The sequence below is a fragment of the Heteronotia binoei genome, chromosome 21 (genome assembly GCF_032191835.1).
Source record: "Heteronotia binoei isolate CCM8104 ecotype False Entrance Well chromosome 21, APGP_CSIRO_Hbin_v1, whole genome shotgun sequence".
NCBI classification, from domain to species: domain Eukaryota; kingdom Metazoa; phylum Chordata; class Lepidosauria; order Squamata; family Gekkonidae; genus Heteronotia; species Heteronotia binoei.
This window is the reverse complement of record NC_083243.1, coordinates 159,492,653-159,518,998: the sequence shown is the minus strand read 5'-3', so window position 1 is coordinate 159,518,998 and position 26,346 is coordinate 159,492,653. Positions and strand designations below refer to the sequence as shown.

The following is a 26,346-nucleotide window of genomic DNA, read 5'->3' as shown; positions in this document are numbered from 1 at the left end:
TATCATATCTCCATCGATCTTATGCCAGAGTTTCTCATAATTGTTTTTATACAGATCAATATTTTTCATTGTTATTTCGACACCTAAGTGTTTTACTTTGGAGGTAATTTCACACTCTGTTAATCTCTGTAGTTCTTCCTGTTTACTCTTTAACATATTTTTGCACAAAATTTTCAATTTTTCTTTGTTTATATAAAGCCTGCTGATTCTCCATATTCTTGTATTTTATGAAACAACAATGGTGTTGCATGAGTGGATTTTCATTTATAAACATCATGTTGTCTGCAAATGCTCTGTATTTATAAGAAAAACCTTTCATTTTAGTCCCTTTATCTTCTTGAATTTGAATTAACAAAACTTCTAAAGTCATTATAAATATCAGTGGGGATAGAGGGCAACCTTGTCTTGTTCTTTTATTTATTTATTTTTTCCCGTTAAGTTTGCATTAATACAGAGCCTTGCTGCTTGTTCAAAGTATATCGCCTTTACCATTCTAATAAAGTCTTCTCCCAATCTCAATTTCTCCATCACTGCAAACATAAAATCCCAATGCACATTATCAAATGCTTTCTCTGCGTCTGCAAAAAATAATGCTACTTCTTTTCCAGGATGCTTCTCATAATATTCGATAATATCTATAACTGTTTTAATGTTTTCTCTAATTTGTCTCTTGGGAAGAAATCCTGCTTGTTGTTCTTTAATAAAACTGTTCAAATGCTGTTTAAGGCGTTCTGCTAAGATTCTTGCATATATTTTATAGTCATTGTTAAGTAATGAAATTGGTCTATAGTTTTTCACATTTGTGATGTCTCTGTCTTCTTTTGGTATCAAAGAAATTGCTGCTTCTTTCCATGTGTTAGGAATTTTCCTGTCTACTCTTATAATGTTCATCAGTTTCTGAAGTTTTGGTAATAGCGTCTCCGCAAGAACTTTATAAAATTTTGCCGTAAAGCCATCTGGACCAGGTGCTTTTCCTAGTTTCATTGAGTTAATCGCCTCCTCTATTTCTCCTCTCTCAATTGGTTTATTCATCACATTCTCCATATTTTTTGTTAATGAATTTACCTTAATTTTTTGTAGATACGCATCAATTCTTTTTCTATCTACACTTTGGCTTTTAAACCGCTTGGCATAATATTTGTAAAACTCCCTTTTAATTTCTTCATGGTCAACAATGTCATTTTCTCCTGACACAATTTTGTTAATTACTTTTTTCTCCCTTCTTTTTTTTCATTTGCCATGCAAGGTATTTTCCAGGTTTGTTTGCACCTTCAAAAGATTTATGCTGCAGTCTTTTTAGATTCCATTCCAATTCTTTATTCAGCAAATGGCTCAGTTGGCTTTGTAATATTGTAATCTCTCTTATGATCTTCTTTTTCCCAGGTCATTTTTTGAGCTCCATCTCTTTTTTGCCAATTTCTTTCTGAATGTCCATCATTTGCTTATTTTTGGCTCTTTTATCTTTGTTGTTCAATGTAATTAAAATGCCTCTCATTACTGCTTTATAAACATCCCACACAATTCGAAATTGAGTATCCTCATTTTCATTTATTTGCATAAACATCCCACACAATTCGAAATTGAGTATCCTCATTTTCATTTATTAGCATTTAGTTTCCTTTTCCAGAGACACCACTATTTCCTGTTTCTGTAGCAAGTCCTCATTTATTCGCCACCTTAGAGTCTTTTTCCCTGATTTTGCAGACCACAGTATTGGATTGTGATTTGCTCTTATTTTAGGAAGTATCTCTATTTTCTTTGTTAAAAGTCCAAGATCTTTTGTGGTCCAAATCATATCAATTCTCGAAAAAGAGTTGTGCCTTGCCGAAAAGTAAGTATAATCACGTTCTTTGGGGTTTAATTCCCTCCATATATCCTCTAAACTCTCTTGTTTTACCAATTCAAAAAATGATTTTGGTAGTTTCCCTTCATTATTTTTTTCCCAGTTCTGTCCAGAGTGTTTTTCGCTGTTCCGTTAAAGTCTCCCATTATCATAATTTGTTCATGCACTACTTGGTCTAATTGTTGCATAATATCTTTTTAAAAAGAGTCTTTTGCTCCATTTAGAGCATATATTCCCAGCAACAAAGTTCTTTTGTAATTCAATGTCACTTCTACTGCAATATAACTGCCATCATCATCTTTAAAAATTAATTTCGGGTCTAATTCTTGTTTGATATAAAAAACTACCCTCCTTTTTTTCTCCTTGGCCAATGAGAAAAATTCCATACCAAGTTGTTTGTTCCATAAAAATTTATAATCCGTTTGTTTGATGTGCACTTCTTGCAGACAAATTATGTTACATTTTTGTTTCCCAATCCAGTGAAAAGTTGCCCTTCTTTTTTGCGGTGAATTAAGTCCGTTTATATTCCAAGATATTAATTTGTAATCCATATTGATTTTTATTCTTGATCTGTTTCCCCAAAGTCTTTATGGTCACTCAAAAAGTTGTCATTTGCTAAGTAGTTGTGATAGTAAATCTCCGTCCTTTAAATTCAAAACTCAAACCCTCTGGAAGTTCCCATCTGTATCTTTTCTATCAACTTTTTGTAAAGTCTCCTGTCATTAATGACTTTCCTTAGCAATTCTTTCATAATTCTTACTTTACTGCCATCCACCTCCAGTGTGCTCTTAAACTGTTTACTAAGAAGCCTTCCCACCATGTCTCTTGTCACAAATCTCACCATCACATCTCTTGGTAGTTTATTTTTTGGGGGGTACTCCGAATTTACCCTATAAATGTAGTCATAGAAATGGTCAGTTTCATCTGGGCCGGCTTCTAAAAATTCAGCAATAATTTTAATTATATATGTCCTTAAGTCAGTAATAGTAGACTCAGGCACCCCATTTGCTTGGGTCTTGTGGATCGTGTGTGACCCCAGGAATTGCTGGATCTTGCCCTCAAGTCATTGTTCATTAACCAGTTTCCAATCTATAACTTTACTCTTATCCCCTTACTAAATTTAGTTGAGAGCTTTTGGTAACTGACTGTATCAAAACTTTTTGGAAGTTTGAGTATATAATCTGATCTTTCCCTATTTACTCTTCTGTTGACATTTCGAAGGAATTCTAAAAGGCTGGTGAGTCAGGGCTTCTCTTTCACAAGCCATGCTGATTTGTTCTTGGTAAGACATGCTCTTCTATGTGTTTAACAATTCTGGCTTTAATAATGCTTTCTACCTGATTAAAATCAACTACTTTACTAAAAGATAAAATCAATAGAACACCATTTAGAGGATCTCTCGGGTGAATGCCAGTATGACTAGTCAAGTTGTGAAGGCCAAAGATTTGTTAATTTGTATTTCTCACTTTCAGCCTTTGCTGCCTCTGACCTAGTTTCCCCTTGCCCCAAAACAATAGTCTGGAATGTATCTGATCACTGTCTTTCACACTCAGTTTTGCTTGTCTGCAATTTCCTTGTCTTCTGTCAATATGCCTTTCACATCTTTGTCTTCTAGGCATAGTACTACCTGCCTGGATTGGTTGCTGCTGCTGTTACATTTAAATATATGTCTGTTGCTTTCCCACCCCACCTCCACTTTTAGCATTTTGCTCCTCAGATTGCTTCTATGTTTATGCTATCATGGACACGTATTTTCTTTGTATGTGGTCGTTTTTTAGTCTCATATTTTGAGCAAGACTTCCATTTTAAAAGGGAATCCTTTTTACCTTCTATAACTTCCTTGACACTGTTTTTGAATTGTGTTGGCATTTTCTTGCGTGTTGTGTTTGTTCCCTTTCTGACCCATGAAGGAACACTGGTGGAGGAGACAGGAGAAATTGACCAGCCCATTAATGTATTCTTATAAAATACATTGAGCAATCAGGTACTCAGAAGAGGGACCACTGGGTAGATGATGTGATCTGGCCTAGGCTAACTGGCCTGCTGTTTTTGCTTTCTACATTGGGGGCAGTTTATTTCTGCTAGGGCAAGAGTCTGATGCAACTACAGGCTGCTAAGGAGAGGGGAAGACACATGTACTTTGTTGCAATGCTGTATGCAGGTGGGTGCTTTTTTTAACCACCTGGTGCTACGCTGTTCATTCACCCCATGAAGCAATTTATTATTGGTTTGTTGAGTTTTGGATTATTGTAGAGTATGAACTTGGGGTATCAAAGTGCAATCTGAGACACCATGTAGTTTGCTTTCACTTTTTATATTGCAGACTGGTAGTGTAGGATCTCTTTGCTCAATCAGCCCTAAGGAACACCAGATGCTACTGTGGGATTTAATTTTCATATTAGTCATTTGTAGTGGCTCTCAATACTCTGCAGTCTTATTCTGATGGATGTAATTTTCTATCCCTTGTCTTTCACTTCTTTTTACCAATCTCCTCATGTTTAGGAGATTAAGTAAAATTTAATGTGACAATGTTGGACTTTTAAAGCTGTTTTCCACTCATCTGTATGGCAGTTTATAGTGCAGCCAAGCAGAAAATAGGAGGCATACATTCAGTCCAAGGGTGAACCTATGTGACTGTCTCTTCCAAGAGTTCCATGTCTCTTACTTGAGACTCGCAGTTCAAGCCCCACAGTCCCTTATAGCATGACATGCTCACGCAATGCACCAGCTTGTAAAGTACAGCATAGCTACCACAGGAAGTTGCTGCATGTGAGTTCCAGCTTTATCCATTACATATAACTTATAGGGTCTGTTCAGATATGTTGATGAGAGCGTTATGGTTATGACCTAAGGCTACCGGTGGGACGGTGGCTCAGTGGTAGAGCATCTGCTTGGGAAGCCGAAGGTCCCAGGTTCAATCCCTGGCATCTCCAAAAAAGGGTCCAGGCAAATAGGTGTGAAAGACCTCAGCTTGAGACCCTGGAAAGCCGCTGCCAGTCTGAGAAGACAATACTGACTTTGATGGACCAAAGGTCTGATTCAGTATAAGGCAGCTTCATATGTTCATATGTTCAAATACTGAGGTGTACTGTATTCTTAAAAGTACAGATTGCTCCCGTGAGAATTACATTGTTGCAACAGAAAACTTTCAGATGTGAAAACTGTGGGCACTCTGTAACATGGTGAAGAGAAAGCAGTTTCATTCTGTGTAGTAGGGTGGTGATGGTATGGAACTTCCCACTCAATAGTCCGCTGTGCATTTTGCAAGGATTTTTTTTTTTGTGGTGATGGTTACTAGGAAGTTGGCATCTTAGAACTAATAACTCTAATTTATTTTTTAAAGTTGCCGGGGCATGTGATGAACCTGAGGATTTATAGGCACAACAATAAAGAGTTACTCAAGGAGAATGGGGCCAGCAGCTGCTGCTACAACTTTTATTAATGTCATTACAATAATATTATGTTGTTAAAAAAAACCCCTTTATTTTTCTTGTTATTTAAGATTGTAGTAGGATATCCTCACAGAAAATTAACCAGAATTATTCTGAAGGCATAGTAGTATTCTCCAACTGGTGCAAATAAATGAATATAAAATACAGCTGAATAGAAGAACAGGCTTTTCTCAGAAATGCCCTATGTATAATGCATGATAAGTATTAGCTGCCTTTCTGGATGCAAGAGGGCTTACTTATAGCTAAATGAGCAGGGAGTGCAGTATGGATCCTAATCTGATAATAAACCCAAGAGCCACTGATTAGATGTGTTTTTGAGACAATAAGAATCACTTAGGGGCACTCAGACTGTTAAGGATGAACAATGAGGCAATTTCTCCTGCTGTGTTATATAGTGTATGCAAAACTAAATCCTCCATTTGTATGCTTATATTAGTAGCTATTTGGGATTGCTTTGTTTACAATGGCACACAATCAATTCAAGTATATGCATTTCAAATCTGAGTAATTCACTTTTTAACCTGTTTGAATGAGCAAGAAGCTTTGATTGCTTAGCCCCTTTTCCTTGCAAGATTTGAACACAGGAGGACAGGAAGAAATATAACTTCAAATATGAGCTGGGGCATCATTTGTGCCAGGATGGGAGGCAGGACAAGGATAATTTTGGGTCATTGGGCCCAACACTGGCTGCCAGCTCTCAAGCAGTTTCCCAAAGCCCACTCCAGAAGTCAGCACATCACAGGATGGGTGCAGCATGCAAGCCTACAGGTTATCTTTGGGATGCAGCTAAGACTGAAAGGAGCAGGCTTGGCATTCAGCAACTTTCAGCAGAGGATCTCATTTGCACCCATTGCTAAAGCAGAGAACAAGGCCAGGAATTGTGGTTTCTGACATTTCCAGTCTAATACCACACCTCTACCCTTGGTTGCCCCATCATGCAGGTTGGGGAAGGTGCCGACAGCAGTTGGGTTGTCAGCCACACCCACCATTCCCAGCCTGTACTGTGCCAAGAGCTGAGGAACATGTAATCAATAAAGTTGTGGCCAGCTCTCCCCAGCACAGGTGTTTGTGTTGTCCTTCTCTCCTCTACACCCAACCCTCCTCTACTGGTTCCCATTCCAAGCACAATAAGAGAGTTCATGCTTTGCTGACTATGTCAGGCCTGTTTCTTTAAAATTGTGTTTCAAATTAAGCTCTGAAAATTCAGAAAACGTGCCAAGAATTCACCCAGTCAAAATGAGAGCCCTCATTCATATCTTAACCCACAAGGCCAGAATGAATATGCATCGCCTTGTTCACAGTTATGGCCTCCTTCTATTACCTTTCCACAGGCTGGCCAGAGAATAGAGATAAGAACGAGAGTTCGTGGAAGTAGTGTGTATTTGCTGTAACTTAGTGGATATAGGGGGTGTCAAAACTAATTACTCAGTACCAGCATTCAGAATCTGCTGCATTTTAATTTGAGATGGGGTAAATGCTGCCGTCATCAGGAAGCTAGCTGAAGGTGTCAGCTTTGATAAACAAGGCTGGCTTCACATATTTCCTGTGGAATCAATACAGGCTTAGTACTTATTTGCTAATATATCATGCCATCTCCGCAGTCTTTCTCTCCCTTTTTTTGTCACTCTTTTTTGTTTCAGTGATTAGTGTCTCCTTTCACTGTGACAATTTAAGGGCCTTGCAGTAAAGCTATCAAAACCATCTCTGTTAGTGGATCTGTTTGTGTTTTATTCCACACAGCAGCAAACTCTGAAAGCTGTCAGGAGCCATTGTCTCGTCACTCTGCCATGAATTGTTTGGCACCACAAACAAGGGATGGTGGGGGACCAGGGAGAGGAGGAAAAACACTGCATTAATGACCAAGTAAAATTATCTATAAATCTGAAGTCCTTAGATGTCAAATGGCAGAAATCAAAACAAGCAGGCAGCAGAGAACAGTGGGAGCACAAGGTTTTTATGCTGATCAGTGTCTTCTCCAAAGACTCTGTTTCCTTATAAATAGTAATCAATAAAGTTGTGGCCAGCTCTTCCCAGCACAGGTGTTTGTGTTGTCCTTCTCACCTCTACACCCATCCCTCCTCTACTGGTTCCCCTTCCAAGCACAATAAGAGAGTTAAAATATAAATAAAAGGGAGCAAAAGGAATAAAAATGCTTGTATTTATATGTCCAAAAGAGTCTCTAAAAGTTTGGCAGAATGGGGAAAAAAATCTTAAAATACATAGTTACTAAAACATACATGGCTCTTTCTATGGGCAATATGGTCCACTGAGTGAAACCCAAAAGTGAAGAGGCCTTGCTCTTTGGCATGGCATACTTTATCATCCTCACTCATCTCAAAGAGGAGATTATGCGGAATGGACATTATTATTAGTCACCTGTACCTTTCTGATCCGTATGTATCATTAGTGGGGAAACCAACAGAGGAAGGCAGCCCCCTGTATTCCGTGTCTGTGAGACCATGGAGATATTGGACTGCTGCTCTTGGAGAATAAATGTTGGGCTAGATTGATTGGATCCAGCCTAAGAATCCGTACGATAGGGAGAAAGCATTAGTCTGGTCACAGGCTGTATTCAAAGAAAACATGCCCAAGGATACTTTGCTAGCAATGTGACGTTTTCCCTCCGCCATTAGTTCATGCTTTCCTTATCTTTATTGAAAGCTTCCAGTTCCCTTGTTGATAGACCAACTAAGACGTGCTTACAATTTTCTAATGGATGGCTCTACTGTTTAGTTATTTTGTAGTCTGCATGCCCCCCACCTCTTTTTTTCCTTTTGGAAGAAAGCCATGTATTAGCATTGTCAATACATTTCACGTTTTCCTCTGTGTGGATGGAAAGTTTTATCTTTGAGGCACTAATATGAACAGTCACATTCCATGCAATTAAGAAGTGCTCAACAATGCTCCTCTTAATCTGGGCTGGAAATGCACATCAAATGTTGTCCTTCATGTTTCTCCAGCCTGTGGAAACAGTGACAGTCTGTTATCATCTTAAAGGAAGGCTTGATTCTACACTACAAAGATTAATAGAAACACAAAGTAGATTTCAAGCCAGATAATTATCTTTGTTTATTTTTTCATTGGAATTGAAACATTGTCACTGAGCTCTGGCTACAGCAGAGGCCTTGCTGAAGACTTCTCTATCTGCATTCTGGGAATCTCTTTCCTGTCTTTGTGTCCCTCACCCGTTGTGCAGGTGTCACACCATTTGTGAGCGGCATCAGCACAAATAAGAAATCTTTCCAATATTAGCAGTCACAGTAGTAGGAATGGGCAGGAACTGGGAAAATATGATTCAGTTTTTAGCACACTCACAAACCAAACCATGAGCTGTCATGAATTTAAAAGGTTTCATACAAACTGAACCAATTTTTGATGCTCCCTGGTGAGCTAGAGACACCAAGCTTACAGGTGATCTCCATCTGACTGTCCTCTACCTGCCCTCCAAGTTTGGTGAATATTGGATTTATGGGATCTGAGTTATGGTTCCACAAAGAAGGTGCCCTTAGGAAAGTGCTTTCTGGGAAAATGACAGGTACAGGTTCAGGAGGTTCAGAAGTGTGTAGAATTGAATTTATGGAAACTAGAGACACCAAGCTTGCAGGTGATCTCCATCTTCCTCTATATACTGTCTAAGTTATGTGTAGATTGGGTTTACAGGGTCTAAGTTGCCCTGTTGCCACAACTCCCACAAGGGCAATAGAAGCCCTGCAGAGCAGAATCAAAGAATCTCTGCAGTAGAAATTGAAGGGGGGGCATTTTACATGCCCAGAAGAATCAATGCAATGTGCCAAGCAGAACCAATGCCACTTTTGCACTGCAAACTCAATAGGACTAAGGTCACGGCAGGAAAGTGCTTTGGGGGGAAATGTCAGGCACAGGTTCAAAAGCATATAGAATGGACCCCCTGCAATCTACACGTACCATATGCAGAGGGAACCTTGCCCTGCTGCCCGCTTCTCTAAAATTGCTCCAAGTTGGAGGCAGATTACATTCTGGAGTCCAAGTTATGGAGTCCTGAAAAAATGTCTCCAGACCCCAATGCTCTCTCTGGAAAAGACAGTTGGTTACAGCCAGGAATCTGTGGAACAGCTCAGAAAGAAGCCAGTGACACCAAAGCGACAGGGAAACTTCACCTGGGCAGACTCTACCCTAACCAGATGAAGGAAAACAACACAAGTGTCCCACCTATGTTTGCACGCACCCCCAGTCTCTAAAGGTAGGTTCCAAAGGACAGATAGGCAGACTAGGCATCCCCAAAGTTTCAATGGGGGCTCCCCAAAATAACCCCATAGCAACTTGGCGGACACCCCAGCCACACATCACATGGAAGGAAAGTGTGCCCACAACTCTCACAGCTCCCCTCTCCAGGGCAGAAACACACACATCCGGAGCACACCACATCATCACCCTGTGGAGCCCCATTTCCAAGTTACCATTTGGAAACATTTCCACACTCTGTCTCTGGCCTTCAGAACCTGCCTTTGAAGACATTCCCAGACTTTCAACAGGGGCTCCCCAAAGTACCCCATGGCAGCTGGGAGAGTATAATAAATGTGGGTACTTGTCCAAGGAACCGACCAGCTGAGGCTTAAACATACATTTGCAGAGCATACCGACCAACGAGAGTATATTATTCTACTCTGCAACCGTGTACAGAGTGCAGCCATCCATCTGGATGAATTCTTCTACTTCGAGGATAAGTAGAAGCACATGGGAAGCTGGCAGCACCATCCTTCAAGTCTAAAAAGACAAGTTATGAAGGGGCTTGTTTGTACAGTCACATGTTTGTTGAGGTAGATATTTGCTGAGCTGGATGTTGTTCCATGAGGAAGGTATTGTGCTATGAAGTAGATGTTGGTTCATGTAGGTGGTTTGTTATGAGGTACATGTTGGTCCATGAGATAGGTGTTTTGTTATGAGGTAGATTTTGTTTGGGTTGGGTGCTGGCTCAGCCCATCCCCACCTGGCAGAGGCACTCATCCTCCCACCCAAGCACCAAGGGTGCAAGCTGCATGCCAGATCACTCAGAGAGGAGGAAGAATGGAGGCACATGGGGGGACAACATTGGGAGGCCTGCTACCTCTCTGCTAAGGCCCGAACCCATGGGAGTACATCTATCCCCTTGAGACTCAGCTGCAGTGTGCAGGCTAGCACCGAGTCCAGCCCTCTTATCAGGGGAATGATTTTCCCCAGGCTGGCTATATTTGTGCAGAGCACATTTGCGGTGTATTAGAAGGGCTTCAGGACACACACCACTTGGAAAGAGGGTCAGCCAGTCATTGAAGCTGATGCTGAGCTTCTCTTCTCCATGCAAGATGGCCATGAAGGAGATGATAACTTGTAATGTACTCTTTTACTCCACCAAGTGTGCTATCATAGCATTGGAAACCCATAGAGCAGAAACTCTGTGACTGACAGCCAGCATTGCCTGTTAAGCTTTGGAGGGCTCCTATTGATATTTCCAAGGCTGGAGAATCCTCCCATCACATTTCCTTGGAGTTTTGTAAACAGTTTATTTGATCAGCATCAGTCTGTCTCCATTTACAAACCTCCACCAACAGCACTAAAAGTTTGTGAAAGTTGTGGTGGACAGCAGAGCCACCCCAAACTTGACTTTGTGAACCATGAATTGGCCAGAGTTCATCCTAAACTTTAGTTTGTGAGCCAGTTCATGCCCATTCCTAAAACAAGATAACTCCTAAGCCAATGGCAGCTAGAGGTGCCATTTATATAGGACTGCCATGACATTAAGTCAGGTTTTCTACTTACTTGCGGTTCTCAGGGTTACCCCCATTCCCACTATAGTCCTCACCATCAAAAAGGCTGTTGCAATTTCTGTTGAGGAATTATTACATCACTGTGTCAGAGCTGTAGGTTTTCAGCTTATGTTTTATTCTGTTGCCCACTTATGAAATGGCTCTGAATGGCTCTTATGAAATCCTGTTTGACAGGATCCCTGTGTTTAGCACTTGTCAGTAGTTGATGTTTGTCAGTTGTTGTGATGGACTACACTTTTTGAGAGGCTTAAAAATGCTGTACTTAAAGGTACAGGATGATGAAGGGTTAATGCTTCACAGAGCCAGAGAGTCTTGAGCGACAGTCTTCAATAATTATGCTGTAGATGTTAACATTTTTAACTATTGCTTTAAATTGTTTTGTATCATGTCAATGTTGTAAAGCTTTTCAGGAGCATTTATGAGGTAAAAGCCCAAGATGTCATCTTGCTATGAATCCACTTCAGTTGTTTTAATTGACAGATTCTGTGCTAAGACCCAACTCACCATGCATATTTATATTTGTCTCTTACCTGCTGTGCATAACCCTGGTGGGAGTGTTCGCTGTTTCTTTATAGCAAGGAAGCTGAACTGGTATCCCAAGAGCCACACTGGTGGTTCTTCTCAGTTCCTCAAAATGGCTCTTCTGACTAGACTCCTTTCATAGGGAGCTACTTCTTACTTGGCAGGTGCCCTTCTCTTTCCCAGGAGGGGAACCTGCAGTGCAATCCAAGTAGTATTTCCTGCTATGGCATAGATAAGAATGGAGAGTCACACATTGTTTTTTCCTTGTAGTTATTTCTCCCTCTGGGAAATAAGTAGTCACTGTTGAAGACGGGTGGATCAAACCCCTTGGCCAGGGAGAATCCACTCTCCCTCCTGATTCAACACCTGCCTGTTGCTGACCTACAGTTGGATGTGGGAATAGCCACTGGCTATTCTTTGCTGTTCCTAGCGAGCAGGACTGCAATTGACATTGACACCAAATTACAAACAACTGAACTGCCTGTTTTATTCTGTGGCTCTTGTTTAGTCTTCCACTATACCTAGGCTTCATTAGCTTGTCTCACTGTGTGCATATCCTTTAAGGGGAGAAACATCAATTCAAGCAAAGGCATTTGGTTCAAATCCTTGAGCTTATTTTCCAATCCTAGCTGTCTGACAGGCTCTCTTTGTGAAGCTGGTCCAAATCATTTCAATTTCTTGCCGTGGAATAGGGATCATAGCACTTTGATAACTCCTGCTCCTTCTTCGCCCTACTTTCTTTCATGTGAAGGCTTAAGGGTCCATCTCTTACTGTGTTCACGTTAACTGTACTCAGCGTAACTGGGTGCCAGGCAGAGAGCCCTGCGCCTAAGTATATTCATGGTATGATTCCAATGGGCATAAGTATGATTAAATGTAAGAAAATCACATCTTTGTTTAAGATTTCCTTGATACTGTTGCTTTAGTTAACGATGATAAGGGAAGGATAACAGTACTTACAATAATAATAAAGGGAAGGATAGGATAATTACAATAATAGCATCTTTCTTGGTGCTGTGTCTGAGTTACCTTCTTTCTGTTTGTATTCTTCTAGCTGGGAGGCTGTGGAATCCTTGGAGTTGGCATATGGCTAGCCGTTACCCAAGGGAACTTTGCTACTCTGTCTTCTTCCTTCCCTTCCCTGTCAGCTGCCAACTTGCTGATCGTCACAGGGACATTTGTAATGATCATCGGCTTTGTGGGGTGCATAGGAGCCATCAAAGAAAACAAGTGTCTCCTGCTCAGTGTGAGTACAAAACAAGTTGTTTCCTTTGTCTGCCTGCTGTCTGTATTGCTATCATCATGATTATATACAAAGTCTCCACAAAAATGCTAGGGGGTAGTGCCATTTTCCAGCACCGGAAACATGAATAGGGACCTTCAAAGCTTGACAGGCAATGCTACCAGCCAGTAACAGAGTTCCCTTTACATGGCTCACAACAACAACAAATGTGTGTTCCCTTTGTACTGGGCATGGTGGGAAGGTTGCTTACCAGACTGCTCAGTTAGGGGCTGGGGGTGGGTGGGTGGGTTGCAGTTAGCTTTGCCCTGGGTTTCTCTGAGTCACTGTTTTTTAAAGTTTGTTTTCTTGGAAAATCAGGATTGAATTCATCTTTCACATAGCAAGCAGTTTGGTTTAGTGGGAGTTTACCAACTGCTGTCAGCTTTCTCTTCTCTTTTCATTTTATCCCCCCCCCCTTTTGGGTTGCAGTGGAGGGATTTCTTCTATGGTGTTTTTGTTTCCAAGCTGTTGTGGTTTTTTGGGGGGAGGGGACTTCAACTTATGGGATGTACTAAAAGGAATGACAGGATTCCCCACTGCAAACAGTGGCAAAAGCTTGAAGGTCCATTGGAAATAATGGAAGCCAGGAATGTCAATTGATTTGCATGGGCTCCATTGAAATACATTGCAGTTGGGATGAGCATGAACCAAAAAATTAACAATGGTTCAAGCATGAACTGGGTCAGTTCATGGTTCATTTCAAACTGGTTCATTTGGTTGCATCATTCTCAAATAAAAAAACTGACTGCCTTTTTCCATGGAGATTCAGGTGGTTCATTTTTGCAGTTCTTTCTCCAGACAGCCTGGCGATTCAATCAATTCCTAGGCAATGCTGGGGATGGACTTGTGGAGAGCCCTAGAAATGCCCAAAGCAGTTGTACATAGCTTGATTGCCACCTCTGGGAGCCAGCCATAGAGCTGCCATTCTATTCTAAGGGAACAGATTATATACCAGTATAATACCACACCCTGACTCAGCTGCTTTCACTTTGCGGCATGAAGAGAGAACAGTTCATTGTTATGAGAGCAGAAGAACTGTTTGCTGTGTGGCTGATTTAAGAAAGGCTTTGAGAGGCTCCTTTCCCTCACACACAGTGGGACAGTGTTTTAAATGTCTCTCCTGGCTGGGAAAGTTCCTTGCTATGGTTTCAGGGACTGAACCTGAAGCTAGAGCTCAGCTGAGCTTTCCTGGGGGCATCTGCTTAGGGAGGGGTATAACTGTGACATCCCAAATCCAATCTTCACTGAACTTGACAGGTGGGTGGAAGAGAGATGGCTGAAGACACCCTGTGAGTTTGGTAATTTTAACTCATGGTGGGGGGGCTGTTCTACCACTTCCTTAACCAAATGGACCATGAACCAGTTTAGGAAATGGGAAAGTTCATGTAAGTTCATGGTTCATGCAATCAAATGAGGCACAAACCAACATGAATCACCATTTTCCCAGTTCATGCCCATCTCTAATCACAGCACAAAAAAAGCTGCAAAGAAAATGCAGAATTAATTTCACTTTAAGGTCTCTGGGCCCAGATAGATTACTCTGGAACTGGAGTGACAGCCCCAGAGTGGAATGATGGCCCCTAGGAAGAGAGTCTGTGCTCTGGGACTGGAATGACAGCCACCAGAGTGGAATGACAGCTCCTGGAAGTAGCAGAAGCATTCTGGGACTGGAATGACAGCACCTGAGAGTAGGCTCAGTGATAAGTTACAGAGTGGAATGTCCCTTGGAGAAGCAGAAGTGTTCTCAGACAGGAGCCTCCAGAGTGGAATGATAGCCCCTGGGAACATAATATGTGGTCTAGGCTTGGAATGACAGTTTGCAGAGTGGAATAGCAGCCTCTGGGCATAGCAGAAATGTTCTGGGACTGGAATGACAGCCTCTGGGAGTAGCAGAAGCATTTTGGTACTGAAATGACAGCCCCCAGAGTGGAATGATGGTCCCTAGGAATTGAATATGTGTACTGGAGACTAGAATGACAGTCCCCAGAGTGGAATGACAGTCCCTAGCAATAGAATCTACATTCTGAGTTCTGAGACTGGAGGAGAGTTGGCCCTGCCCAGTTATCACATTCCCAGCAGAGGGAGGGAGGACCAAGGAGGCACAGACACCTGCAGTTCTGTGGATGGCTTCCGGGCCCTGGGCAGGGTGGGGCGATCAACCCTGCACTGTATTCACCTTGCCAGTGGTAGGAGGCTGGGTTTGAAGAGACACAGCCATCTGCAACCCTTCTTCTGGTGGTGGGTGGCTCCTGGGCAGGGTGGGAGGGTTGACCCTGCCCAGCCCTACACAGCCTGGGATCGTCATACCTGCGGGACCGTGTCTCCCTATGTCAGCCTCGACGAGCTCTATGCTCTTCTGACCAACATCTTCTGGTGGTCCTTGGCTCATGGAACATCCATTTAGCTTCAACCATGGTGAGGGCATTTTCAGCCCTTGCCCTATCCTGGTGAAACATGCTCCCACTTGAGATCAGGGCCCTGCGGTACTTATTACCATTCCACAGGGCCTGTAAAACAGAACTGTTCCACCAGGCTTTTGGCTGAGGTGATGGATGCCCCTAATTATAGCACAAAAAAAGCTTCACCCTCCCCTGCCTAAAGCCCTTCCCAATGCCTTGCTGTCTCCTGATGTTCCCAGTCACTGGAGTTTTTTGGGTTACTTATATGTATGTTTTTTTTTCCTGACATAAGGCATGGGTTTTTAAATTATTATTATTAACTGTTATTTATTGTTGATCCTATTTATTGTTTTATTGTTTTATCTTCCTGTGTTTTATGATGTAAGCCACCCTGAGCCCACTTTGTGGGTAGGGTAGAGTATGCATTGAATAAATGAATTAATGAATCACATTTCCAGAGGAGGGAGGGTGAGCCCAGGGTGGATCCTGGACCCCGGGCAGGGTGGGAGTGTTTGCTCTGCCCAGCAGTCACAATGTCAGTAGTGGGTGAGCCAGGGAGAAGCAGCCACCCATAAGCATGTGGGTGACTTCCAAGTCCCCGGGCAGGAGAGTTGTCCCTGCCCATTAATCACTTTGGCAGTCCGCAGAGGGAAGGAGGGTGAGGCTGGGTAGAAGCAGGCACTCACAAGTATGTGGTTGGCTCCCAGGGCCCAGATGGGGTGGACAGGCTTGTTCTGCCCAGTGATCACATTTTCAGTTGAATAGAGGGTGGTCTGGTATATGCATTCCTGAACTCACACCTGACATCTCCTCAAGAGCTATTTCCTGGTGGCACCTTGTTTGCAGGTCTGTAACTTGGACTGCCCCAAGTCCAACATGCCTGTAATTTATGGGGCATATGGAAGGGCATCTCAGGGAGGTACACTCTGAGTTGGATGCCTCTAGCTCACCTAGGGTCCATTCTATACACTCTTGAACCCCTGCCAGATATCTCCCTGAAAAGCACTTTTGTGGGACATCTTGTTTGGAGTTCTGTAACTCAGACCCCTGAAGTACAGTTTTCACCAAACATGGTGAGCAGGTAGAGGAGAGTCAATTGGAGATGCCCTGAGATTTTGGAGCCTCTATGACCCCAGGGGGGCACCTTTTCCATAAACTGGTTTGTGGGCTGGTTTGGATTAGCAAACAGGTTTGGGACATGCTCTGGTTCACAAACTGAATTGGGTTCATCATTCTATCATGGAAACTCACTGGTGACTATGATGGCCCTTTACACTTCCATCCCTCAGAGGTAGATTTCCCTCCAAAATCTTGTTCTCCTCTGTGACTGAGCTGCCCCAAGTAATATGGGTTTCTTCTTTGTCTTTAAAAGACTGGTTTTTTCACCATATCATGGAGACATAATTTGGCTTTTAGCCCAGCCCTGAAACATGAGGGAAGAATAAGGAGCCCTTTTGAGTTGAACCTCTTCAAATGGCACTTGAGACAATGTAACAGTCAAACAGAACAAAACATTTATTTAAAAGACAGGGGAAGGTTAGGTGTAATCAAGAGTTGTAAACTTCAAAGCAAAAATTAGTAGTTGTACAGACTGTAATTCTTTAAACAAGTGAATGAGAGTTATTGAAGACTATTTTCTTAGCTATTGCCATCTTAATATTGATAGGCTTTCCTCCTGTGTTTCCCAAAAACTACAATGCTTCTTAATAGGGATTCCTATTTTTTTTCTCTTATTTCCTTGAGGCTGGTACCTTCTTTCAGTACCTAACTCCTTTCCTTTTAATCCCTAATTTATATCTAGTTCTTGAGATGTCTCAAGCAGTTTTCTTTCACAACAGATCAGGGATCTCCTTCTCTCAGAGATAACTCTCCCTGTTTAACAGGGCAGGGATTCTTCTTGTTTCCCTAGAAGATATATCCCCTTTCCTTTGGCTTGAATGGGAATCTCATATCACTACTCAACAAGCTTGCCAGATCTCATTCCCAGCTCTTGTGTCTATGTAAAACTGCTTTCAGCATAGACAAAGATTCAATTTTTTTCACTTCTTCAACTGAATTCTTCCTCAAAACAGATTTTCAACACTTAAGGTACAGAAGTCTCTCTTCTCTCAAATCAGGAATCTGTCAGAATGCCCATTCCCCCTTAGCATCCAGCTAATAAAAACTTCTCCTTAGCTGGAGCTGGCCAATTAGAGTGCTTTGGAGTAACTTGTCACTCAAAGCTCTCCATTCTTGAGGAGATTTAACTCTTCACCTCCCAGTACTCTGATAGTGCAGCATTTTGAAGCCTGTTTTAAGGGCTGTCCATCACTGTGACCTTGGGCCAGTTACACACTCTCTGCCTAAGCTACTTCTCAGAGTTGTTGTGAGCCATGGAGATGAGAATGATATAAGATGCACTGAGTTCCTATTGTGGAAAAAGGCAGGGTATAAGTGGAGCAAATAAATAATAAATATGGCTGAAGGGGGGCAGATAAAAAGTAGGTCAGAAAAAAGCAGGAAAAAGAGATGGAGCCTTTCAGAAGGGAAAGAGGAAGAAGTGGAAAATAAGATGCCTCCTGCAAGTCCTTGGGTGTTCCCCACTTGTCAATATATCTAATTCTCAACAAGGCTCCATATGAGGATTGGGGCCATGTACAGAGAACACAGACATCTCTGGAAAAAATTGGAGGAGCCCCCAGGTTTGCAGAAAACTCTGAAAACTTTTTTTAAAAATGGAGAGGGTGAAATGTCCACTAAAGTTGAGTGTTTTCTACACTTGTGCCTCTATGAGCTGCAGCAGGCATGAGACTGAGGAAGTGAAGGGTGTTGCTACTTCCTGTGCAAGTTAGCAGAGGAGGAGGTGGTACTACTATAGGGTGCAGGAGAGCTGGAGCTGCCGCCACCCTCCTCCACCTGCAGCTGAGGTGCCACCAAAGCAGGCTGGGGGAGAAGGCACAGGAGCCACCCTGCCATCACCCCTCTGCTGCCAAGGTGGCCAGTATCAGCTCCAGTGGCTCATGCCTCTTCTTTAAGGGTGACTAAAGAGGAGTGAACCCTCCTACTGCTACCCCCACCACCACCAAAGCAGCAGCACTGCAGATGGATGGGGGAGGAGAAGCAGGGACTGCTGCTGCTGCTCACATATGAAGCTGCCTTATACTGAATCAGACCTTGGGTCCATCAAAGTCAGTATTATCTTCTCAGATTGGCAGCGGCTCTTTCTCCAGGGTCTCAAGCTGAGGTTTTTCACACCTATTTGCCTGGACCCTTTTTTGGAGATGCCGGGGATTGAACCTGGGACCTTCTGCTTCCCAAGCAGATGCTCTGCAGATGCTCTACCACTGAGCCACCATCCTTCCCCACCTCCTCCATCACTGAGGCTGCTGATGGCAGCCCTGCCACTTTGGAGCTCTGAATGGACAGAGACGCTTTCTGTTCAAAGGCACACCCTTTGGACATTACTGGGTTAAGGTCATGTAGTACTTACCACTCGGTATTACTGAGGTTGAATCATTTTCTCATTTTTCTGAACAAGGAATCCCTAGGTTATTAAACCATCCTGGATTTATAAGAAGAAAGGGCTCAGAACTCTCTCTGGAGTAGGAGATTACTCCTACAGTTTAGGAGCAAGAGTTTTTTATAGGTATCTGAAATGGCACAATTTCAAGGTCATTATTTCTCATTCTGTGCTGAAAACTGCATTTTATTCAGCAGTCACCCACAGAGAAAGCTGGTTTCTCAAAATACTTTGTGTATGTGGAGGTCTGGAAATTAGAACTGAGAATGTTGTGACCTTGACTGAACTGGAAGCTTATTGCATATAGAAGCATAATTAAATTTATTTTGCATGCACACCTTCCCGTGAAGAGCTAATTGCTTAGAATCAGTGCAGGCTGTCTATTATGCTGCTTTTAAAAAATTGCTCTGGGAAGTCCCAGGTTCCATGACTTCATTACTGGGATTCTTCAAAGAAAAGATCAGAAATGGTGGACAAATTTCTCTATAAAATAGTTTTACTACTGCTGTTGATGCCCTTGCTAAGGTTGTCAAGCTCCAGGTGAGGGCTGGAGATCTCTTGGGATTACAACTGCTCTCTATATTATAGAGAGAAAATGACCACTTTGGAAGGTGGAATCTATGACATTATGTCCCACTGAAGTACCTTCCCTCCCAAACCCTGCCCTCTTCAGGTTCCACCCCAAAAATCTAAAGGTGTTTCCCAACCTGGGGCTGGCAACCATATCCCCTGCAATATTCTGTGGTACATTGTTCAAATATTGATGTGTGTGATGAGAAGGGGGAGAGATTAAGGAGGTTTTTTTCATCCAGGATAGGCACAATGGTCTAGAACATGAGTGACCAAACTGTGGCTTGGGAGCCATATGTGGTTCTTTCATACATATTGTGTGCTCTTGAAGCCCCCACCGCCCTTTCCACTGGCTTGGAGAAGGCATTAAATCACTTCTCCAAGCCAAACCAGCTGGCAGCTTGGAGAATGCATTTAAAGTTAAAGTTGCTTTCTTTCTACCTCTACCAAAAGGAACAGCTCCCTGCCCTCCTCTGAGTGACAGCCCTTCAAATACTTGCCCTTTAGATGCTCGCAGATTGATTCCTTTAAATGCTGTTCCAGTATCTTCCTTGGGATCAAGGGCAGACTGAGTGACTTGTAGTTTCCTGAGTCATCCCTCTTCCCCCTTTTTTGAAAATTGTGATAACATCTGCCCTCCTCCAGTCTTGTTGCATGTCTCCCATCCTCTAAGAGGTCTGAAAGATGATGGACAAAGGCTCAGCAAGCTCTTTAGAAAGTTCTTTGAGCACTCTTGACTTCTCAAGTCTCACCTAGCTGAAATGGCTCCCTACAATTCCTGTCTCTCTGCAAGAGGCAGAGAAAGCAAACATAACTGCTACTTTTCATTCTAGAGCAGTCATTTCCATTAAATCATTCAGTACAATTTAGAGCAAACTGAAAGCTAAAGATGAGAGGTAGAAGAAAGTTAGCTTTGAAGCAATTCTATTCCCATTGTTTCTTGATTTTTGTGAAGTATGGCATGCCTGAAATTGAATCCTGCCATATCAGAGAGAAGAGGTTTCACCTTGTTCTTTTGTCTGTGCCTAGCGTGGTATGTTGTGCATATATAGTTGGGTAGCTTGTGCTTTTTATGATAGTTAGATAGCACTTCTTTTTTCAGAGTGGTCAGAAAATTGCACAGTGGTATGCTGGCTCTTAACACTTTTTTTAAAAAAAAATAAAAATCAAGATATCTCCCAGGTTCAGTGAAACAGTTTTGTGAAATCCAAACATATAGACCAGGGGAGGCCAACAGTAGCTCTCCAGATGTTTTTTGTCTACAACTCCCATCAGTCACAGCCATTGGCCATGCTGGCTGGGGCTGATAGAAGTTGTAGGCAGAAAACATCTGGAGAGCTACCATTGGCCACCCCTTATATAGACACTACAGAATGAGCCTGAATGTTTCCTCCCACTAAACAGGGAGTTTTTCATTGGATAAAAGGGTCCTTCCTCTGTTGGCAGGAGTCTTCCTCCAATTACAAGAAGAGAATTATTAGATCCAACTCATGGGATGCATAATTTGGAAAGCGGGTTTCACTGCATGAGGACACAGACCTTTTGTTGGAATATCTAGTTCCTGTAAGATAAAAGTGGAGAATTTTGTGCATTTTGTGGTCAGTTCAGAAAAAAGACAATATGCATGTAGGATCCCACCTACACAGAGACAGTGTTGTGCCTGCCAAGAACTGCATATCTCTCCCCCCCCCCCCGCCACACATGCATTTCCTTGTTCCTTTGTCAGCACCTGTTTGGATGGGAACTGCATAGAGCCACTCCCAAGGAAATAGATGGGAGGTGGAAGAAAAGAGGGTTTCATGTCCTTCAGGAAACTTGAGCAACCACTGCCATCATGATGCCTTCTGTACCTGTGTAACTTGCATGATCCTTGGATAGGAGGCTAATGAAGGGAAGGTTAGAGCTCAGTCAATAGGAGCCAAGGGGCTTGGAACCAGACAGAAAGCTGAAAGGTGTTCTTCATGCCTCATGGTCCCCAGTACTGCTTTGTGTCATTTGAAGGTTTAATCATCTATGATAGCATGATGACTCCACCAGCTGGCAATGGCTTACCATTCATAGCCAGGTAGCTGACTCACTTACCATAAGTAGCCATTCCAGCCATAGGCTGCTCAAGGTATTTTGCTGTCTAGAATGGTAGCCACAGTATCCACTATCCATGTCCAGTATCTCACTATTGCTGGCACTGCTCATGGAGCAGGAAGAGAGACCCCTCCACCTTTACACTTTGCTGTCCCACCTCTCTTTAATACACACACACACCTATAGATAGGTTGTAAACTCTGAGTTGAGAAATTCCTGGAGATTTGGAGGTAGAACCTAGAGAGAGCAGGGTTTGGGGGAAGGGAGGATATCCAGAGATCAATTGCAATCTGGGAAATATCCAGCCCCACCTGGAGGTTTGCAACCCTGCCTGTGGGGCTTCCTGAACTGACTCTTCACCCAAGAGTTTGGTAACCATTTGATTGCTCTGGAAAAGGCAAGCAGAAGCTGTGACTGAACTTTCACAATAAGAAGGTATTTGAGGGACTGCCGTGGATGGCCATATTGCTTTTAAAGAAGCCTTGGAGTCTGACAATGTGAAAATAATTAATCCCCTCTGACTCTTGATTAGGGGCTGCGAGTGACAGCTGGCTGGCTAATGGTAAAAGGTAGGATGGGAGATCATCTCTCCAATCTGCTCTTTGAGGTTGTGTCATCATAGACTCTCAGTTTTTTGCACCTCAGCAAATCATTTCATTGTATTTTTGCTGCAAAATGCAAATCCAGCTGTTCCTGCTTGTGTTAATGTGCTCATAATGTGCTGATGAACAAAGGGGATATTTTGTTCATTTATCCCCTGCCTTTCCCCTCAATGGGGACCCAAAGTGGCTTACATCATTCGCCTTTCCTCCATTTTCTTATCACAAGAACCATGTGAGGTAGGTGAATCTGAAAGAGTGTGAATGGCCTGAGGTCACACAGCGAGCTTCCATGGCATGAGTGGGGATTCAGATCTGGGATTTCCTGATTCCAGTCAGGCACTCTTAATTACCACACCACACTGTATGTTACAGCCTCAATATTTTTTTAAAAAAGTTATCTTCCAGTCCACCAGTAATGCATTGTGGCTGTTAGTTTTAATTTAGTTGAAAGTATACAAGAATATTAGACTGATCTATGACAGGCCTGTATTATTAAGAAAATTAGAAAAGAAATGGTGTTTAAAACTGTTCTGTTTCTAATGCTGGACTTTATCAAAGAACTGGCAGCAAAAACTCTGCCAGTAGCATAGGATTTTTCCAGGAAAATGTAAAAAGATGTGAGAGAGTATGGTTGAAATTGCTCCATGAATGATTTCCTGTCAATAGCTTTCACACGGAGAGATGTAGATATTGATCCATGTCTAGTGTTTCAGCCTCTGTTGTTTTAATAGCTTGAGGCAGGAGCTGGCATGGAGGAAGGTGATATTGACAAGTCACTGGGCTGGCATGAGACTCCCTCAGTGACCACAAAGGAAAAAAGGGGTTGGCCATCTCAAATATAATGTTGTGTACTATAGGACATTCTTTATCTTTTGACAGATCTGATATGAGGTAAATTCCTCAGTACCGGAAATCTTTGTCTCTAGTCATGGATGAATCACCTCAATGCAGAACTAGATCAACAATTACAAACATTGCTGGAGAACGCTTCTAATAGTATAAACTGACTAATGATACCTTGCTTCCTCAGCAGAAGCAAAAAGCCAGCAAACAAAGGAAAACATAAAAAGATTAGGAGGTGTGAAGAGACAATCAATGCCAATACAATCAAGGTTGGGAAGCTTCCTGTAACTTGGACAGAAAAGCTCTGGGATTGCATGACTTCTTTCTCCAAGGCTCTGGAGTGTTCCTGGGCTTACCCACTATTGAGTGGAAGCTTAAAATTAACATTTTAGTAGAGTTGCTTAGCTTTTTCTGACCTATACATTGTGTACAAGTGGACTGGCATCCTGTATTTCCTACAGGTATATCTAATTAATGTGGGTTCCTTTTCCCTAATATGGTTAGAGGTGGAAAAACCCAGGATAAATCACTGCTTTGTTATGATGTTAACTTCGGCAGACCCTACATCTCAGCTGAACTGCTATCCAAGTTTCTAGAAGGCTAAAATTCCATCCTGAGCTTTTAGGAGGAAGTCAGAGATACATATTCAACATATAAATAAGAACCCTGCAGTTCTCCATTGGCTATCTCTCAGTCTACACAGTGGTAATGGTTGTTTCTTTTATTTAATGTTACAGCTAATGAAAATTAACATAGATAGATAGATAGATAGATAGATAGATAGATAGATAGATAGATAGATAGATAGATAGATAGATAGATAGATAGATAGATAGATAGACAGACAGACAGACAGACAGACAGACAGACAGACAGACAGACAGACAGACAGATCCTTTTTTGAGCAGGAACACACAGGAACACTGTTCTGGCTGGCTTGGTGTCAGGGGGTGTGGCCTCATATGCAAATGAGTTTCTGCCTAGCTTTTTTCTACAAAAAAGCCCTGTGCGAAACAATGGTGGTGTCAGGGGATATGGCCCAGTATGCAAATGAGTTCCTGCTGGGCTTTTTCTACCAAAAAAGCCGTGTGTGTGTGTGTGTATATACACTGTACTTTCTCCATGATCCCAATGTCTAACATTCCATTTGCTATTCACTGAAGCCTCACTACATTCAGGACTGTTCAGTGACTCCAGAGGATATGCTTTTCTTGTCATGAGAAACTTCAGGGTTCCATTTCCACTTGAAGGACCTCCTAGTACTTCACCTCTGGTTGTCCTTTTATAAAGATCTAAAAATGAATATGCGCATCATTTTTACAAATGCTCATAGCCCCTGTTCACTATTTTTTAACATTTTCATAGCAATGTATTGGTCAAGGAGTGCCATTTTGTATCAGTTGCTCTTTCCACGAAAGCCAGCAGAACAAGGGAGGTGGGAACAAACATTGGGAGGTTATATGGCTTTCTCAAGGATATTCCGCAGATCAACAGGAGGATAGGTTTAAGATATTGTCCTTAAACAATGCCAGAAAAGTGGCACCTTTCCTAGTGCTGTGAGCTGAAACTGTTTCAGTTAAAAGGAAAGAAAGGAGACACTGAATATAGGTGTGATGAACGGCACTTTTTAAAAACACCTCAGAATGCTGTAAAAACAGAGTAAAGGGTTAACTCTTCACAGAGCCAGAGAGCCTTGAGTGAGAGGCTGCCCTGAGCAATCTGACTGGTCAGTATTAGCTGAGCAGACAGAGTCTTGAGACAGCAGGATGCTGAGAAGATCTCATTCTGATTTGAGCCTTGACTAGAAAAAGTCCTGTTGGGGACCAGCACCCCGCATGCCTGAACTCCAAGTGGTGAATTTGCTGCTAGAGTTCAGGTATGCCCCTCACCTTCTTGCAAATAGCATTCAAAGGGAGCCTGTTTGCAAGAAGCAGGTAGGGAGCACCTGATCTCCAGCAGTGCATCACGCTGGTCCCCGATGTGATGATGTCATTTCTCTGTGACATCATCATGTTGAGGATATCCCTGCCCCCTCTATGAATGCCTTCCAAAGTCCCCCACTAGGGAGGAGGCAGGTTCTGAAAAGGGTATCGTAACCTTCTGGGAAGCCAAAATAGTTAGAGAAATGCTAAGAAATTGTGCTGGAGTATTTGGGGAGGGGGGGGGATCTGGGAGGAAAGCTTCCCAATATAAAGTTGTAAGAAACTGCAGAAAAGCTTATGAAACACTCATAAAAACTAATGTCTGTGCAAAAACTAATTTTACCTTAGAAATTACAACCCCTGATTTCACCTGACTTTTCCCCTTGATGTTAAGGAGAGCCGGTTTGGTGTAGTGGTTAAGTGTGCGGACTCTTATCTGGGAGAACCGGGTTTGATTCCCCACTCCTCCACTTTCACCTGCTGGAATGGCCTTGGGTCAGCCATAGCTCTGGCAGAGGTTGTCCTTGAAAGGGCAGCTGCTGTGAGTGTCCTCTCAGCCCCACCCACCTCACAGGGTGACTGTTGTGGGGGAGGAAGGTAAAGGAGATTGTGAGCCGCTCTGAGACTCTTCGGAGTGGAGGGCGGGATATAAATCCAATATCTTCTTCTTCTTCTTAAACAAAACCTCAAAAGTTTTGAATTTTAAAAGCGTCTCAAGTGCCATTTTCTGTCCTTTAAATTAAAAGGAAACCCTAACCCTTCTCGCAGGCCCTGGGCAAAAAAAAATAGCTATTACATAGAACTGACACAGGGTGGGACTGTTAAAGTCACATTAAAGAGAAGAATACACATTACCAGGACTGCTCAGTCAGTGAAGGGACCAAACAGAAACAGATGGGGAAATCTGACTGAGCTGTTCTGGTAATGTGTATTCAGTGTATCAGGAACAAGAAGGAGTAGAGAGCAAGGATTGCCAGCTTCTCTGTTCCAAAGGGTTTCTTTATTCTCCAGATACTGACCCATGGGATAGAACTATCTGACCTCACTGATGAATTTAGGCATCTCATTCATGAAATTGCCATGATGTTGCAGAGTCTGCCGTGAAAATGTTGTGAAAGCAACGTCATCCCAGAGTTGAAAATGACTGGTGCTTGCACAGGGGACTACCTTTACCTTTTTAAGAGGCAAATTGGCCACTTTTCTTTTGAGCGCATAGCATAACAATAGAGCACCTACCTGAAATAACCGTATCCTCCTTTGCTTCTTGTCTTTACGACTGAAATTGTAATTTACCACACTTTAGTTAAGTTTAGTAAAGATGCTAAAAGCCAGATTGTATTGTTACTTTTGAGATCCTAAGATGCCCAAAGCTATCCATGATGCACAGAATACAGGAATAAAGATCAGATTGAAGAAAACATAGAACAATCTGTGCATTACAATAGGTGGGAATTTTTATTGCCTGTCAATAGGAAAGTACTAATTGCATCTCTCTCTGTTTTTCCTATATCCTTCCTCCTCACTTTACTCTATTTAGAAATTTATTTGAG

The 26,346-nt window shown here is 42.4% G+C and overlaps 1 protein-coding gene across 4 annotated transcripts in view; it reads left to right on the top strand.

The window, feature by feature from the left end:
- The window catches only part of LOC132590232 (tetraspanin-4), a 487,277-nt gene that overhangs the window by 347,918 nt on the left and 113,013 nt on the right, over nucleotides 1-26,346 (top strand). For 3 of the 4 annotated variants that reach the window (XM_060263204.1, XM_060263202.1, XM_060263203.1), the window contains one exon: nucleotides 12,652-12,843. The exons of the other annotated variant lie outside the window; for it this stretch is intronic. In XM_060263204.1, the coding sequence (XP_060119187.1) occupies nucleotides 12,652-12,843 (192 nt within the window). The remainder of the gene's footprint in view (nucleotides 1-12,651; nucleotides 12,844-26,346) is intronic. 4 annotated transcript variants of the gene reach the window in all.